Raw genomic sequence first — 18,925 nt, 5'->3', positions numbered from 1 at the left:
TTCCCCGTTACTGTTGTCACGCACCGCTGTGTATCCTGTAGTTTATTTTCAAAGGCTTGGCATTTCCTGTTCTTTAACGAGCTCTGATAAAGAGATTTGTCTCACCATACAGCGATAACATCTGCTATCTCCCGTAGGTTCAATGCAGGAGATACTTTTGCTTTGAACTGCATCGCCACCGTGGTGATCAGAGCTGGACACGCTGAAAGCAGGGAAATGTCACTGTAAAGCTCTCGGGATTTCCCTGGTTTACCGGGCAATCACGCATCGAGTTCGGATTTGCGGACAGAGCGGTCAGTGGTTGCACTGTCCGCTAGAATAATAGCAAGTGTAACAGAGATCCAGTGTATCAGAGACACAGGTGGCTCCGTGTCAGTATCACGGGGTTGGCCCCTGCAAGCAGCGCACCCGTTGCTTTCCTCCTCCCCCTTCAAATAACCTTTTTTCCTGGGGGTTTACCGATGTCATTTCCCTCCCCCGGTTTGTGTCATGACAGTATTAAGGATACCAGAATAAGAAACAGAGACTTGTTAGTGAGAGAAATGATGTCGGGGGGGAGGCACTTGGGAGGCAGCCTCCCGGGGCTATGACCAGTCCAGCGAATTGGACTCTAGTTTTTAGATACCATAAGGTAGGGAATGGACTCATTTAGGCCAGCGAGTCAATTCCCAAATGTGATTGAAAATTGAGCCCAAGTTTCAGTGATAGCTATGTTATTAGCCGTTCTTGTCCTATCTACTGCTGCGTAGCAATGTTGCCCTCCGATGTTAAGCGTTAGGCGGTTCTCTGGATGGTGGGCAGTCCTGCAGCGACTGTTCTACCACCAGAGAGGAGGAGCGGATACTGGCTCCTCAGTGCTGTAGCGTCCGTTACAGCACGATTCAGTCCATATTTGTGTGACATAAATCCGTTATGTTCAGGAAATGATTCTTACCTCTGTTTGTTCACGTTGTGGAGGGGGGAAATAAAAGAATTCTCGAGTTGGATTGTATGCTGTTCCCTGAACCACCCAGAACACTGTGTTTTGATCCCTACAGACAGTGAGCTCTGCCAATAATGCAAATAATTTTCAAAGACTGCTTGTGGACGTGGGATAGCTGGAGTCCTTCAGACCCCCTCACACTCCCTTCATTGACGTCCATTGAGTCTCTGGCCTTCCCGTTACGCCTGTCGACGCAGCGCTGTGTATCTGCCAGTTTTATTCAAACGCTTTGGCGTTTCGTGTTCTGTAACGAGCTGGATACACACGATTTGTCTCCCCATAACAGCATCAGACCTCAGTATCTCCGTCGGTCCATGCTTGAAGCTCTTTTTGGATTTTCAGACCTGCATCGCAGCCGTTTGCTGTCAGAGAGCTCCACGCTGGGCAAGCAGGAAACTGCAATTAAAAAGTTCGCGGGCTTCTTCCCTGTTTAAACCGCTGCACGTGCAATCGAAGTTCAGATTGCTGTCCAGAGCGTCATGCAGCATCTGGGATCGCCGCCCGAGAGGCAATAACGTCGATTCCGTCCACACGAACCCTAAATCCGAGTTCTCTACATATCGATTTTAGCGCTACTCCTCTCGTTTGGGAGGAGTCGAATCGATTTAAGGAGGCGGTAAAATCGATATTAATGACGACGTCATGTGAACGGCTACAGCGTTAAATCGGATATATATCGCCCATTAAACCGATTTAAAGTCGCAGTGTAGACCTGGCCTGAGAGAGAGAGGCCTGGTCCACTACGCTGTTAAATCGATTTAAAGGCGGTGCTCTTTAAATCGATTTCGTATTCTACAAAACGAGCGAGGAGTAACGCTAAAATCGATAGTATTACTTCGGACATCTGTTAGTGTGGACGGAAATCGACATTATGGCCTCCGGGAGGTATCCACAGTGCCCACTGACGCTTGCTGGACAGAATCTGAACTCGGACGCAGTGGCAGGTAAACAGGAAAAGCCCCACGAACTTTTGAATTATATTTCCTGTTTGCCCAGCAAAGACTCTGATCAGCACGGGTGCGATGCAGTCCCAAATCCAAAAGAGCTCCAGCATGGACCGTACAGGAGATACTGGATCTGATTTGCTGTATGGGGGAGCAAATCTGTTCTATCAGAGCTCCGTTACAGAAGACGAAATGCCAAAGCGTTTGAAAAATCTCCAGGCTACACAGTACTGCGTGACAAGCGTAACGGCAAGCCAGAGAGACTCAAATGGAGCTAATGGAGGGGGGGTACTGAGGACCAGCTATCCCACAGTCCACAGCATTCTCCGAAAACTATTTGCATTCTTGTGCTAGAGCTCCAGTGCCTGTAGGTTCAAGACCATTTGTCCGGCGTGGTTCAGGGATAAGTCCTCTCAGTTTACTCTCCCCCCCCACCTATGTGAAAGAAAAGGGAAAGAAATAATTTCTTGACTTCTTTCAATTGCCACCCTATGTCTACTGAATGCTGCTGGTAGCGCTCATGCTGCAGCAGTGAAGCGCAGTATTCGCTCCTCTCCCCTCTCCGGTGGCAGACGGTGCAGTGAGACTGGTAACGGTCCTTATGAATCCGAGCGCCAATGCTTAATAATTGTTCAATGTCTAACATGTTGGCCTGAGATGAGGCCAGCCCGGGGGGGCACCTGGCTAAAAACAGACAGGAATGATTCCTGGTCACTTCCGAGTAGATGTTACAGAACGGCTGGTAACCGTCTTCATCATAAACAACTGGGGGCTGAGCTTCAATCAGCCCCCTCCCTTTCATGTGTAAGAGAAAAGATTCGTACTGCCTGGACTATCATAGCAGTGGGATTGCTGGGCTCTTCTCCCTCACACACCGTTAATGTCCTGCCTGGACTATCATAGCACCGGGAGGCTGCTCTCCCCTCATTTTATGTCACTAAAAAAACTCCTGCATTCTTTATTACTTCATGACACAAATGGCAGGACACTCGCCACCGGTCTGCCCAGGAAGGTTGGGGGAGGAGGGAAGCAACGAGTGGGGTTGTTGCAGGGGCACCCCCTATGCATACTGACACGGAGCAGCTGTGCTCTCTTGATCAGTGTCCTATAGTACACTTGCCCCATATTCTAGGCAGGACTGACTCTATTTTAGAACCATAAAGGAGGGATTGACTCGGGGAGCTATTCCCAGTTTTGCTTTTGCGCCCCCGGCTGATCTCAGCCGGGGCACTCATGATAGCAGTAGACAGTACAAAGGGGGAGCGATAACGTCATCTCATTGCCAGTTTACTCCAGCAGTAGACGGTACAGAACGACTGGTAATCATCTCTGCTATCATGCAAAAGCAAATGAATGCTGCTGTGTAGCGCTGGAGTATCGCCTCTGCTGGCCGCGGCATCCAGTACAACATATGTGACTGTAAATAAAAAAGCTGAACGGGCTCCCTGGTTGCCGTGCTATTGGCGTCTGCCAAGGCAATCCAGGGCAAAGGCGCGAAAGGATTGTCTGCTGTTGTTTTCCGGAGGGAGGAATGACTGATGACATTACCCAGAACCACCCGCGACAATGATTCAACCCGAGAATTCCAAGGGGCAGGAGAGGACTGCCGGGAACTATGGGATAGCTATGGAATAGCTACCACATTGCAACGCTCCAGAAATCGACGCTAGCTCAGACCACTGGACGCACAGCACACCGAATTACTGTGCCTAGTGTGGCCGCGTGAAATCGAATTTATAATATCTGTTTTATAAAACTGGTTTAATGTAATTTGGAATTATCCTGTAGTGTAGACGTAGCCAGAGACACGGAATCTGCTGTAAAGGGGGACTGGGTAAGCACTGTGATGCTGACTCATCCCCAGAGACTGGAAGGGCTGGGGAATTGCTAGAGGGGCAAGCCCAGTGGGAGAAGCCCCTGTTCCCTCACCACCAGATTGGCCCATTGGTGTGGGGCTTTTTTTGCCATCCCCACAGCAGGTTTGCCGGGAGCAGATAAATGGCTTGTTAAAGACTTAAAAAAGAAATTTCTGTTTTAAAGAGTGAAACGGGGAGCGGAGAGTGTTTCAGGGCTCCTATGACTGGTATAGCAGGGAGCCACCCCCCCTTTCTTATAGCCCATCTTAACCCTTGTTTGAGGGGGGTGGGTGGTAAGGTCCCAGAAATGAGTTGCTGGGGGACCAGGACGGAAAGAAGGGGAGATTGGTGGAAGCCCCCAGGTAGATGTTGAAATGATCGTGGAGTTACCTGAACTTTACACTTTTATCTGTTGGGTAGTCCAAGACACCTAATAATACACTTGTGGCCTGATTAAACCATATCCAGTGTTGCTATAGACGAGTATTAAGAAAAACACTTAAATCAAGCTCAAGAAAGGATGACAGATTTTAGCTGAATACTATGTGTTTCTGAATTGCAAATCTGAAAATTCCTCTTACAGCCTCATGAGCAAAGTGAGAGCCAGACTTGTGAAAAAGGGCAAAATCTGGTAGAAATATTGCTGCCCTTATGGCAATAAAAGTTATACTAAATTTTACATCTTAACCTTCAGAGCACTGCTATTTTTCAGATGCCCAGTTAAATGAATGCTTAGGAAGCTGTATCTCTGCGTCCACAGTTTCCAAAGGTGAAATTCACTCTTGCGTAGAGAGCCACCATGATGCCTACATACAGTTTTTGCCCCACTATTTTGAACTTACTATTTGTACTCAGGAGCAGTTTAACATATGTTTTCAATGACACGTCTTTCAATTTTTCTGTAGTCTCATAAAATGGTCACATTTTAGCATAATCCCTTTTAAATGCATTCACATATTCTTACTGTTTATGGATCACTTATTGTTTAGACAATCAGAAAAAAAATTGCAACCCTTTCCATTAATAAAAATACTATAATTTCATGAATACCTATATCCACACACACATTTAATCATAAACTCTACAACATAAAAGCTCCAAACTGGGATTTCCTGATCTACCTAGTGAACTATATTGATTCTGATCTTGGTGACAGCTGATTTGGAATAGATACACCACGTGAATGAAATCATGGCCAAATATGAAATGGTGCCAATACGTGTTTATTTTATATACTATAATAAACAGACATACTTTAAGGTCTAATGTTAGCTTCATTATTTTAAAGGTAGTTATCTCTCACAGATCTTTTAACAGAGCTAGAAAAATAGCTGAAGTTTGACATTATAGCTCTGTTTGTGTTTCCATTCTAACCTCATTTTGGAAGGGTTTATAAATCTGCCATTTTTATTTGCATTAGGCTGAAACTTGGCCAGACAAGTTCTCAGCCTCACTTATGTAATTTGTAATATGTAAAATTTATGTCATTAGTTCACCATTTTCTTCATTTACAATGCAATCAACCAACAGAATTTCTGAAAGTTTTCGATTAATCCAAAAACTTTTCAACTAAAAACCCAGGACGATATTTGCACCTGAAATGCTGATGTTGTAGAGAGCAAGTAACCTATTTCGTGGAGTAAGTTCACCTGGTATATTGTTTGTGATGCGTATTGGCCAGACCCTCTTGGTATGTTGAACTGACTGAGATATTTAACTTCAAAAGCAGTTTATCATCATATGCAGTACAGTAGATGATCTTAATAATAATAGACTACGAACACGTATTGCATTCCATCCAATTCTACTGGATTTTAATAGGACCTTTCCTATTAAAATTAATCTCAGAATAGCATACTTGAAACTATTATGTAAATTTTAACTGAAATTAGTCTATGTAGAACTGAACACTTATGACAAATCTGTAAATGGAACTGTGAATCAATGCCTCAGAGAAATACAACACAAAATCCCAGCAAAAAGCTCCACTCACACTGTATTTGTTGGAAGGAATGTTAGCATTAAATTTAGAATTTCTCTGTTTTGGAGTGATTTTTTTTTTAAAAATGTACTGGTTGTACTTTATACATCCTGGAGCACTCCGGTGCTGCTGTTTGGAAAACAAACAAACAAACTTGTGCATCGTTTTGGAATGTTACCATTTCTTTCAATTTCCATGAACACAAAAAATGTCAAAATGACTGACAGTTTGTTTGTAAGTTCCTTACAAATGCAAAATTGCTTTATCAACTTTTCAGAATGTTTTAGTGACTCATGTTTTAGTGACTCATAATCACAGATTGATACACAAAAGGTCTAGGAAGCAATCTGAAAACATATATCCTATTCTAAGTAATGACTGAAACTTACTAGACAGTGCTCAGCATTTTCAAATACCTTTCAAAGAATCATGATTTGTACTGCTAATAAATCAAATACAAATCAAAGATACTTCACATCTTCAAAAGAATGAACTATATCATAGTAAAAATAACGAGGAGTACTTGTGACACCTGAGAGACTAACAAATTTATTTGGGCATAAGCTTTCGTGGGCTAAAACTCACTTCATCAGATGCATGGAGTGGAAAATACAGTAGATAGGTATAAATACACGGTACATGAAACGATGGGAGTTGCCTTATTTATTTATTATTTCTTGCATAATAAGAAGTTACTAAACTATGATTTTTCTCCATGTGCTGCAATTTTTTTGCCAACAGAAGGCTATTCATAAAGTGAAAGAATTTTAAACTACTTTTGAGACAATATTTTCCAGCTGTAATGCATGACTGCATTCCCAACATGCAGGCCTCACTGGTTAAAAAGTATTTTAAATATAAACATAAAAATATTTGAATTTGATACAATGTTTAACGGCATGTGGCTGGGCAACAGCAATGCTAATTAACCAAACTCTACTCAAGAAAGTTCTGAGCTATGCATTTGAAGATAATTTGGTACTCCTCCAAATCAAAACTACATTGTCCAAGTGTAAACTGTCTTATTATTTAAATACTCCAGTATAAAGGTCCATTGCTATTTCTGATGCCTCCTCAATTGGAAGTAGAGGTTTCAGTGACTAGAGCTATTGTGAAGACATGGAAGACTTTGAGAACAGTGGGCAGTTTACAAAAGCTGCAAGCTACAGATTGATAGCCTACTACAGTGGTCCCCAACCTTTTTGTGACCAGTAGCACATTCATGTTTTCAGAAGAGTGTGGCAGGTGCCAACAATTTTTCAAGGCTTATTTTGTATTTGTACATTAAATAATACAAAAAACATATTTAATATTAGACAACATAGACAACATATTTAATATTAGACAACATTAGAATCCAGAGAGAAGCCAGAAAGAAGCCATGAGGACAGGGAACACTGGCGCCTGCAACCCTGGAGTACTCTGTCCCTAGCATGCGCGGGAGCCTGGATTCTCTCCCCTGCGGGGCACTAGGTGGGTCCCGCACCTGCCGGGGACCGAGAACACCGGCACCCTCAGCCTGCAGCCCCGGAGCTCTCTGTCCCTGGCAGACACGGGGACACAGCTTCTCTCCCCTGTGGGGCACTAGGCAGGCCCCGCACCTGCCGGGAACAGAGAACACTGCGCCCGCAGCCTGAGTTCTCTGTCCCTGGCAGGCGCAGGGCTACGGCTTCTCTCCCCTGCTGGGCACTAGGCGGGCGCACACAAATGCCCCGGAGGGCACCACGTTGGGGACCACTGGCCTGCTACATACAATGAATGCAACATAAAAAGAAAATGGCTTATTTGGAAGAAAAGAATAAAATAAGGAGTAAAATATCTGTCTTCTTAATTGCACACAGCTTTCTTATTTTTTCACATAAAATAATTGTTGCAAGCGACTGCTTCCAGTAGGATACCTTTTTAAAAGAAGTACTAAATGGAATGTTGTGTTAATAAAACTAATTAAAATTAAATATCTGATTTTATTTCTTTTAATCCTATGTCATCATTCCCCATAATACTTCACTATCATCCATCATTCCTAAATATATTTATGCACTAGTGAAGGCTGAAGCCAATATTTAGAAGGGCAGAATGATTTAAAATACTGACTCAAAGTCTTGCCATCTTGTATATAGATGGAAAAAACAACCTTAAGAGATTCTTCTGTGATTTTGCTGAGAATAATACAGCAATACTTATTTGTACCTGGATGAGAAAGAGATCTACTGATTCCTTCCAATGGAGAAGAGTCTGTTTAAAAATGTCCATCATTTCCTCAAAACTTTCTGACAGCATTATTAGTGATATTCTCAAGAGACTCCTAGATTTAGTGTATTAACACATTCTTTTCACCTAGAGAAGGTTGCTATTACTTTATTTTCTTCAAACTAAGTTACATCACACCCTGCCGTCAGATAGTTAGACATTGTTCATTTCAATGATGTGCAGGGGTGGCCAACCTGAGCCTGAGAAGGAGCCAGAATTTACCAATGTACATTGCCAAAGAGCCACGGTAATACGTCAGCAGCCCCTGTCAGCTCCCCCACCCAGCTCCCAGCGCCTCCCACCCACTGGCAGCCCCACGGATCAGCGCCTCCCCCTCCCTCCCTGCACCTCCTGATCAGCTGTTTTGTGGCACGCAGGAGGCTCTGGGAGGGAGGGAGAGGAGTGAGGGTGTGGCAGGCTCAGAGGAGGCAGCAGGAAGGGGTGGAGTGGGGCCTGTGGCAGAGCCAGGGATTGAGCAGAGAGCACCGTGCCACCCCCCAGCACATTGGAAAGTTGGCGCCTGTAGCTCCAGCCCTGGCGTTGGTGTCTATGCAAGGAGCCGTATATTAATTTCTGAAGAGCTGCATGTGTTTTTAAGAGTTCCATTTGTTTTCTTTTAGTTCTGAAAAAAAAAGTTACGTTTTATATCTGTGTATGCTTACTAGAGACTGAAATTTATAATAAATTTGAAACAAATCACTCTGAGTACTGGAGCAAAATTATTGTTACAGATATCTCTCTGTGAATCTGTTAGATATATAAAACAGATAGAAAGATTAACCTTTATCTCTATTTTCAGTAGATATTTGACTTGGGAACACAGTTCAGAGATAGTTAAAAGCTTATGTGTTAATATAAAGTATTACATTTTAAGCAAAAAGTACTTTAACAATAGTAAGTTTATGAAAGTAAGGAATCACTGGAACCAGACACAGGGGGGGGTCGTTAATACGTAAGAGAGAAAAAAAAGTTTTGATTATATCTTCTAAGATTTTTTTTCAGTTATATGAACATTGCAGCTGAAGTTGGTTTTCATTTATCAGCACAGCAGATTCCTTTCAAAACTAATACATTTTCATACTGTCTAGCAAACTTTAAACAAAATTTTCTCAATAATATAAACACAATTTTCTCAAACTCCCTCAACAAAACCTTGCCAAAATGAGACTTTTTTAAAAAAAGAAAAAAATGCCATTCTAAACAGTTAGGGCTAAACTGTGGCCACGCAGTGTGAGAAAGGAGACAGGACTCTCACCTTTGCACATATATGAGTCACCTACAATCACAGCTCCTGTGCTTGAGGGAGTGCAAAGACTTCTACCAAGTTACTTGCCCTAGGAACAATTCCCTGGAAAAGGAATCATCCCTACGTGCTGACCAGTGGAGCAGGCCAGATGCTACATGACACAAAAGGAGTTCAGCAAATTTTTTCTCCCTTCCTTCCAGAGCAAGCAGGGAATTCCAAGAGGCATTTTACCTCTGAGTGCTCTTTTTCTTGAGATGCAGCTCTGCCTCATCACACTTTACAACAGAGACAATTATTTCTCAAACTCCACAGGAAATCTATGAAGCATTGCTGTTTGGTAGTACATGAAACATTGCTGGTGTTTTCCAAACTCACAATGAAAACAGTTCACGAGAGAAGACCGTGGGCCCAATTCTCATCACATCAAAGCCTCTTTACTCTCCTCTGGCAGTGTAAGAGGGCCTTAAAGTGGATATAAATTACAGTTAAAAGATTAGCTAAAGAAAGAGATCATGCTATTAATGAATTTCTTCTAAGTTACCATTTTTGCAGCCCATTTCTAACACCTGGCCACCTTTAGGGGTCCTGATACTTAACCTTCAGCCTTTTATTTCTCGTGCACTATAATGAGGCATTCCTGCACTACAAGCGAACTTAGACATATTTCCAGTAGCAATTTTAGACAGCAATATCTAGGAGGATCAAAGACAACAAACACCGCTAAACTCCTGGGGTTGACAGAATTCAACCAGAGGTACTAAAGGCAAGAGGCAAAATTCTGACCCAGCAGCTAACAAAATTCTGTGATGAAATATAGGTGAAAGAACAAGTGCCATAAGACTGGAAAGATAGTATCATCACCGTATTTCCAGAAAAGAGTGACCTCACCCAGTGCACAAACAGGAAATGTATTATATTGCTATTAATTCTGGGCAACATATTGGCTATCGTTATGTTGCACGTAATGAAGAAAGCAGTGAATGGAATATTACGAGACGAACAGACTGGGATCCCGCCAGACAGATCATTGTGTGAACAGATTTCATTCTCTGACAAATCACCAAAAAAACCTACCACTTGGGGAAAAAACCCATCTTAATCAACTTTATTGACTTTAAGAAAGTGCTTGATAGTGTCCAGAGAAATGCTGAATATTGCTAGAAGCTATGGGATACCACTCAAGCTACTCAACATTTGAAGGAGTTTGTACAATGGAAGTATACACTTAGTAAGATCAGACACAGACCTAGATGTGTGGCTTGATATTGTGACTGGAATTAGACAAGAGTGTGTGCTATCACTAATCCTCTTTGCATTAGCAATAGACTGGGTGATGAAGCAGGCAACAAAAGTTATCATGAATGATGTAAAATGTGTTACTACTGATAAGTTACATGATCTTTAGTTTGCCAATGATATTGCTTTACTAAGTATGACGTGTAGTGAAATGACTACCCTTATATCAGAGATAGAACAGAAAGCAGCAAAAATTGGATTGAAAGTAAATGCAGAGAAAACAAGATTATGAAGGTAGGAAACTGAACAATAGACACAAAAAGTCTAGATAGATGGAAAAGAAATTGAACAGGTAGAAGAGTTTGGCTATCTGGGGAGTGTAATGACATCTGAAAGTAGCTGCAATAAAGATATTCAAATGAGATCAGGAAAAGCAAACAACACTTTTGGAAGGATGAACATCTGGTGAGACAGAGGTCTCCATACCAAATTAAAGGTCAGATTATACCATGTGATTATACTGAACATGCTATTATACTGAGCAGAGACTTGGCTGATGACAGTGGCTAATAAAAAGAAGTTGAAGTCTGCCCATCACAGATGGCTGAGGAAGATATTACACATTTCATGGAAAGACAAAATAACAAATGCGAGACTCAGGAAGATCAAAGAGCAGGGAATGTTAGAAAATATTGTCAAAAAAAGAAAGCTCAGGTCATTGGGACATGTACACCATATGGAAGATGGGAGACATGTTTAGCAAGCACTGAACTGGGCACCTGACAGTGACAGAAGATATATATGCTGGCATCACCTGGGAAGAAGCACCACAACCAGCAAGTGACTGGAAGCAGTGGAGGAACTGGACTGCCCAATGTGTCAGCGGCACAGGAAGAATCTAAAGTGATATCTAGGAACAACTGTTTCACTTTGGATCAAATTAGGATCACAACACATAAAAGCACTTAAAAAAACCCAAAATAAAACAGGGACCTTGATAGTCTAACTTTTTAAAAAAGTGGGTCTCCTCTCTACAGAGAGATAGGTCTCTGCTGCATTCCTCATTCTGGATAGGCAGGGAGATCATCTCTCAAAGAAACAGAAACAGTGAAACACTTACAGACTTTAAACTGGTCCTAGAGTTTTGGGGCCAAATACTGTCTTCCATCTGGAACTTAAATGGCAGGGTAGATTATGGCCCTTGGTTTTTAACATCTACACTACAAGGAAGGAGCAGCAAGCAGTTAGATAAATAATAAAGTCAAATGGGGTTAGTGGAAAAGAAATATCCCCCATCAGTGATGGCACAATCTAGTAATGATTCAAAATGGCAACTGTAGCACCATACATACTTGGGAGGAATCCGTAAAACTGCAGTCAGATTCGTGGAAGAAATCACTACTTGAAGAATGTGTTCAAGGGCTGTGAGTCCTCCTGCAACCCGGAATGCTATCTGATCTGCTGCATTCTGGATAAACATAAATAGAGAATAATAATTATATGGAATATTTACTGAAATTTAAAAATAAATTTAGTATTTAAAAGACGTGTCTGGTGTGTAAGTGCCTTGATGTACACTTAGTAAAATCTTAATACAGTTTAATCAGATTGTTCACCTTTTTAATTAGAGCATTGATTCTTTCACTACAGAAGCACAGAGTGGAATATCCGTTTGAATATGCAGGCGTTAATGTTACTTGAATGTTGTTTTTCCAGATGATATTATATACGCTGTAACTTCATTATAACACTAATATTATTTTGATTTTTTTAAACAGATATTGGTTTAGGGCTCAATCTTATTCCCACTGAAGCTCTAATTGACTTTGGTGGAAGCAAGATCAAGCCCATAATGAAGATTATTTTAACATGAGCCTCATTTAGCTGATAGCTGAGGTGCAATTTTGTAGGACACATTCTAACAACGAGGGACAAGTATGTATTTTATAACATTTCTGATTTCTTCCCCCTTTTGGGGATTAATTTCTGTAAGCATAAATAGAATTACCCAAACTTCATGTGCATCAACTATCTATCTGATCCTGGACCCCTGGAAGTCAATAGCAAAACTTCAATTAATTTTATTGGTACAGAACCAACACCAACACCACACACAACAAATCTAACAACTGTGGGACCTTATTATTGTAATCCTCAACCTCTCTTTTTCCAATTTCCTCCCTCCTTCTCCAGTTGTTTGTTGATTTCACTTGTGTCATGCCTACAATTAGACTGTAAGAACTTTGAGGTAGGGATCATATTCATATATGATTTGTCTGTAAAATACTTAGCACTCTGTGGGTGCTGCATGTCAGAACAGCCCCCTATGAACTATGGTAATAACAAATAATTTAATAGGATTTCATAGCCCACATTTTTTCTTATCAATATTAGAAGTCATATGTAAACACCACAGTACAAGACAAGTTTTAAGAGCACATAATTTTCTCCCCAGCAAGCTTAGCTCTCTCAAACATTCACACAAAGGTAAAGCTGTAACCTATTTAAATGGCTTTCCCAAGGTTTCAGAAAAAATCTTCCCATCGATCTACTAGCTCCATTTCACATCATGTTGGGAGCTAGATTTTGAAGAGATCATAAAAAAGCAATTTTGTTTGACTAATGTGTATTAGATGGGATTTGTAAACAACAACAAAAGAGACTTATCTTCAAAGGCTGCAACTGGTGTGAAATGACATGAAGCTGTTTGCGTGTGCCAGTTTACACAAGTTGTTAGATAACCAACTAGCAATTTCTATAGGTTTAATGTTTATGTGACTCCAAAATTTCAGTCGGTTAGTTTTAGTCCAGTTAACTCTTAGGGTCTTCACTTCAGCTTTAACTTGAGTGATGAAGCTTAGCTTGAGTCCCATCCACACAAAAAACCCCTTAACTCAAGTAAGGTGGTGTTTTTAATTGGAAATGGCTGGTCTATCAGGTAGAGGCTAAAGCTCAAATTAGCACAATTTGTCAGTTGCTAACTAAACCATTCTGTAGTGTGGACACAAGCTAGCTCCACTCAAGTGCCATTAGTCCTCCAATGCCTTCCCACAATTATTTCCATGTGCTTAGAAAGGACTAACAAAGTTTTCCACAATTTCCCACAATGGGAAAGAATTTATAGAGCAGCTCAGCTTATTGCAGCACAAAGAACCAAAGGAAATGCTACCAGAAGTCTGAGTGCAGCAAATAAGCAAGTGCAGAACCAGTGTGGACACTGCAGCTTGAGTATTATTTTGCAGTGTAGCCACTCTAACCTGAGCCAGACTACCTCTAGAAAAGCAACTGGAGAGTAGATAATTCGATTTAACTCTACAGTGAAGATATACCATTAGTCACATCCTCCAGAAAGGTCTGATCCTGGACCACTGAGGTAAATGGGAATTTTCCCAGTGATTTTAATGTGAGGAGGACTGCGTACTATATGAAGGTTAAAAGCATTTCTAAGCTATCACTTTCTATTGTGATTAAAAGTGTATACTCAGCGTAGTGACTATCATTACCAAGAAACCTCATTAACAAAATAATCAACATGTACGTACAATATATTTAGAGAAATGTATATGAGAATTCCTAGATACATTTGGTATACATGCATCAGAGGATACAAATGGAAAAGCCACTGACCTGCCAGTGCAGGACTGTTCCCTATAGTACATTTGTTAGTGTTGCATCCACTCTAGTTTTAAATGAGACAAGCAATGCAGTTTTCACCACTTCCTATGGGAGATTATACCACAACCTATTAGATCTCACTATTAAGAAACGTCTCCTGACATTCAACCTGAATTTGCCCTTTTCAGTTTCATTTAATTACTTCAAGTTATACCCAATTTTATTATACCAATTCTTCTCCCTCCTTTCTGATTACACCATTCCTAAAATTGTAGGCTATTACATATTCCCACTTTAATTTTTGCTTAGCAAAATATTTCATTCCAAATCTTTCCTTTGCCTTGTAATTTTTCCATACCAAATTTTCTTGCTTTTTCCAAATTCCTCCCAGTTTCTTAATATCTATATATTAGGAAATGAAGTGTCCGGAAATGAACACCTTATTTTGGGTTAGGTCACGTCAAAGCCACAAAGAAAAGGACTGTTATCTACATGTGTGGTAACAGGATGTCTTCACATGTGTATTCAAAAATAGCACTGGCCTTTTTGATCTCTGTATCATATTCTAAACTCATGTCTAATTTAATGTTTGCTCTTGCCTCTAGGTCTAGGTCTCTTTCAGCATTACTCTTCTAGATCTATCTCTCCCATTGAGTATCTGTGTTTCAGATTTTTTTCATAAAAAATATTAACTTGCATTTTTGAAGAACTTATGTTTTTGTCTGTATTTCTAATCTTTCTAGGGTCCCTTTGTATTCTTTCTCTGTCCTCTATTATGTTTGCAATTCCTCCTAATTCAGCATCTCTGAAAAAATAGTTAATGTCCTATTTATTTCCTCATCCAGACCATTAATGAAATCCACGAACATTTTGTTCATTGGATACCACAATGATAAACATCCTCATAAATATGAAAGACAGACAAAACAAAAAGATTAAATAAAAGGATTTAACTAAAATTATTGTGGTGGATGGAGGGATGTTATACAAAAGAATCTGAGTAGCTGTGGAGTTTCCAGGAACCATTTCAAGACAGAGTGGAATGGGGAAGGAGGACTTGAAGGGCTGACCCTATACAGATGGGACTAAGGCTAGGAAAAGAAGAACTAAAATGATTATGGTAGCAAGATTGGGGTAAATACACCAGCTAATTATTTGTTAACTGCTCCTACTGCAGTAAAGGAACTTTAAAACCTGGCACTCAGTGATCTGGAATCCACTGTAGATATCATTGATTTCTTGCATGCTCTTAGATGAATTTATCTTAAAGGATGTGTTCTAGATAGAGTAGGGGTTACAAAAGTTCACGTGACTTTTTAAAGAGTCTTTCAACTATTTGTTGACACACATTGCTGATTATTGAATTAACTACTGATATATGGTTGTCATGGTACAATTCCCCACTCTGAACCTTAGCGTCCAAAAGATGGGGTACCAGCATGAATTCCTCTAACCCCAATTACCAGCTTAGAACCTGAAGCGCTGCCACCAACCAGGAATTCCAGTGCCTGGTACACTCTGGTGCCCCCAAAACCTTGCCCGGGGAACCCCAAGACCCAGATCCTCTGGATCTTAACACAAAGAAAGAAAACCCTTTCCCCCACCATTGCCTCTCCCAGGCTTCCCTTGGGTATCCTGGAGATAGTGTGATTCAACTCTTGAATCACAAACGGAGAGGACAATTCACCTTCTCCCTTTTTTTCCCTCCCAGACTCTCCTGAGAGAGACAATAATCCTAACACAGAGAGAAATTAGCTCTCTCTCCCCTTCCTCCTTTCTCCCACAATTCCTGGTGAATCCAGACCAGTCCCTGGGGTTCCCAGAATAAAAAAACTCAAGGTTCTAAACAAGAAAACTTTTAATTAAGAGAGAAAAACAGTAAAATTATCTTGTAAATTTAAAATGGAATAGGTCAGGTCTTTCAGCTATAGACACTGGAATACCTCCAGCTAAGAATTCAAGTAGAAATTAAAATCTTTCAGCAAAATACAAATTTGAACTCTTCCAGCAAATGCACAATTAAACTCCTTCAGCAATGCATATTTGCAATAAAGAAAACAAACATAAACCTAACTCGCCATCTACTAGTACTTACTATTTGGAACTATAAGATCTGTATCAGGGAGTTGGACGAACCTGGTTGCACGTCTGGTCACTCTCAGAACCCAGAGTGAACAACAACCAAAAACTAACAGCACACACAGAAACTTCCCTCCCTCAAGATTTGAAAGTATCCTGTCTCCTGATTGGTCTGCTGGTCAGGTGACAGCCAGGCTTACTGAACTTGTTAACCCCTTACAGTCAAAAGAGATATAAAGTACTTCTGTTCTATTAACTCCTACTATCTGTTTATGACAATGGTACACGTATGTCAGCCTAACGATTAAGTCACTGCACAACTACCTTTCTATCCAAGAATCCCAGGTTCAGGGACAACTCTGGGGCTCTTGGCCTTGGGTCAGCAGAGGTCATGGGAACCAAAGAAATGATGCCACAGAAGTATCATTTACTCTTGAATGCTGCACTAATAATGTTCCCAGAGTGAGTGCTGTGTGTCACTGGATCCCTAACAAAGAAAATGGCACCTGACTGAGTGGTGAGAAAATAAGTGTGTGTGTATGGTAGAGGGTACCCTCAGCTTACACAGAGTATATCATGGGCTGTATTAGAAAGATGAGTTGTGGAAAAAATAAGAATTAATAAAGGTATTAAAAAAAAGAAAAAATACCAATTTTGTTAATCTAAGAAACATGAAATTCAAAAGATATCAAATGACTTTTCATACATACTTGTAGTATTATATCTGCTGTGAAGTGATCATCAGCTTTTGATACATCTCTGTGCTGGTCTAAGAAAATCCTTTAGAAAGCATAAAAATATGGGTGTAGAATACCTGTTCCCTTGCACTTTTTTCCCCTTAAATGAACTCCTCCAGAATGTGACACAAATTCATACAGTGTCTGGAGTGCTAAGGCTTTCATTAGCTGTTACATGGGAAAACAAACATTCCCAGATATTTCTACAGAACCTTGGTACTGAAGGAAGTTGAGGCGTATTGGTTATTCTACCTACATGCTCAAACAACATTTTGATGGAAGCTGCCCCAATTGCAATCAGTGCAGAAGGAAAGAATCACATTTAAGGGGCTTGTCATGATATTGTTATTGTTTATTTTTACTGTGGTAGAGGGTGTCTCAATGAGATCAGAGCCCCATAATCTAACACTCTACAATAATACATGACAGTGCCTGCCTGCTAAATCCCCATTTGGAAAGGGTACAGATCCAGTATAAAACACTCTTTGCAGTGTTGAAGAATCCTCTGGATCCCTAAAATATTTAGGTTCCAAAATCTTTCAGCTTAGATGTTTATCTGGGACCCATCCTATAAACCTGACTGCAAAATCTGGCCCTTTGGAAGGGGTTATATATTTAGACTGAGAATGATATTCCTCAAACTAATCCATAAAAAGATATTTGTTCAGAAAATGTAAATCAATGCATGTCTGTTGTTCTGTGGAACACCACATGAAACTATTTTGCTCCTCCTCTGTATAGATTTGCACAAATATGCATACAATATAATTTTAAAAAACCTAATTTCCAAATGCAAAAGGATTTGCAGGTTTGAGACTACCTGCTGTGCAGAAAATCAGAGGCAAATGAACTGGCAACAAGTGAGCAAAAGTGACTATGGTTATAATATATACATTTGTTACTGAAAAAGGCCTTATAAAAACTTTTCTTATTGAGCAATATAGATTTGAACTAACCTTTAGAAAACATTTTCTAGAGATGTAATCTAGTGCATAGTAATGGTAGTAACCAAAAACAATGCTGGACAGGAAAAAAGGATTTTTTTTGCCCATTCACAAGTATCTGTCATTGTGAAATGCAGTGTTCCTGTTTGTAGAGAAGGAAAGCCAATGCACTTGACTAAAGAGCTATTGAAAAATAATTCCTGATCTTCATACCATTATAAATCTGTCATACACAAAAAAAAGTAACCCACTTCAATGTAACATCCTAAGAGTTATGCATCTATTCAGAAGTATCCATGTAGGAAGGGATAAGTAAACAAAGATAATTTGTTATTTCCTACACAGATTAGTTAATACAATTCTATGACAGGATTTAATTATGAAAAATAAAATATTTAAACAAACATTACTTCTTTTTATAATTAGAGTGATTTGGATTTAATTAAAGAAGCACAGTCAAGAAAGTTCCCTGAAAATTGAATGTGTGTGGTTCACTCATTTTCCTACCTGTTACAACACCTTAATGGATTTGAATTCCCCTTATCTTCTCTACTATGACTTGAGTGACAACTGACTAATAGGATTACAGGCTCCATTCCAATAATACAGCTCAGCTACATGCCAGCAAAAAATGACAGCCTAAGCCTGAATTACATGGCCTGGGAATCCATCCAATTATTAACTAAAGTAACTATTATTACCTAACCTAATCAAAGGAGAAGCAGCTGTTAATCTTTGGTGGCCTGCAGTGTAGTAGCGGTCAGACTGGATGAACTGTCTTTGTACTTGACTCTTTACAGACAATAATTATGTCCTTTGTGATCAAGAAGGAAGGGCTTCCTAGCCTTTTAGACAGAGGCAGCAGATAGGGAACAACTGTTTGCATGTTCATTAACAAGACAGGGTGGATTTTATCAAGGTTTGGCATCTGCGGTACCTCCAGAAGCACCACTTTCTGAATGATGCAAGGAGGTTTGGCAAGTCTGCAAATTTGAAAGTTAGCAAACTAACCTACCTAAAGCAGTTTAAAAGAATTTTTGATCTACATTTTTTCA

General features: G+C 40.3%; 1 protein-coding gene across 4 annotated transcripts in view; it reads right to left on the bottom strand.

The window, feature by feature from the left end:
- Positions 1–18,925, bottom strand: part of SCAPER (S-phase cyclin A associated protein in the ER) — a 357,916-nt gene that overhangs the window by 101,175 nt on the left and 237,816 nt on the right. For all 4 annotated transcript variants that reach the window (XM_075069526.1, XM_075069525.1, XM_075069528.1 and 1 more), the window contains one exon: positions 11,848–11,963. In XM_075069526.1, the coding sequence (XP_074925627.1) occupies positions 11,848–11,963 (116 nt within the window). The remainder of the gene's footprint in view (positions 1–11,847; positions 11,964–18,925) is intronic.

The sequence above is a fragment of the Chelonoidis abingdonii genome, chromosome 9, assembly GCF_003597395.2.
Source record: "Chelonoidis abingdonii isolate Lonesome George chromosome 9, CheloAbing_2.0, whole genome shotgun sequence".
Lineage (NCBI taxonomy): Eukaryota > Metazoa > Chordata > Testudines > Testudinidae > Chelonoidis > Chelonoidis abingdonii.
This window is presented reverse-complemented; position numbering and strand designations above follow the sequence as displayed.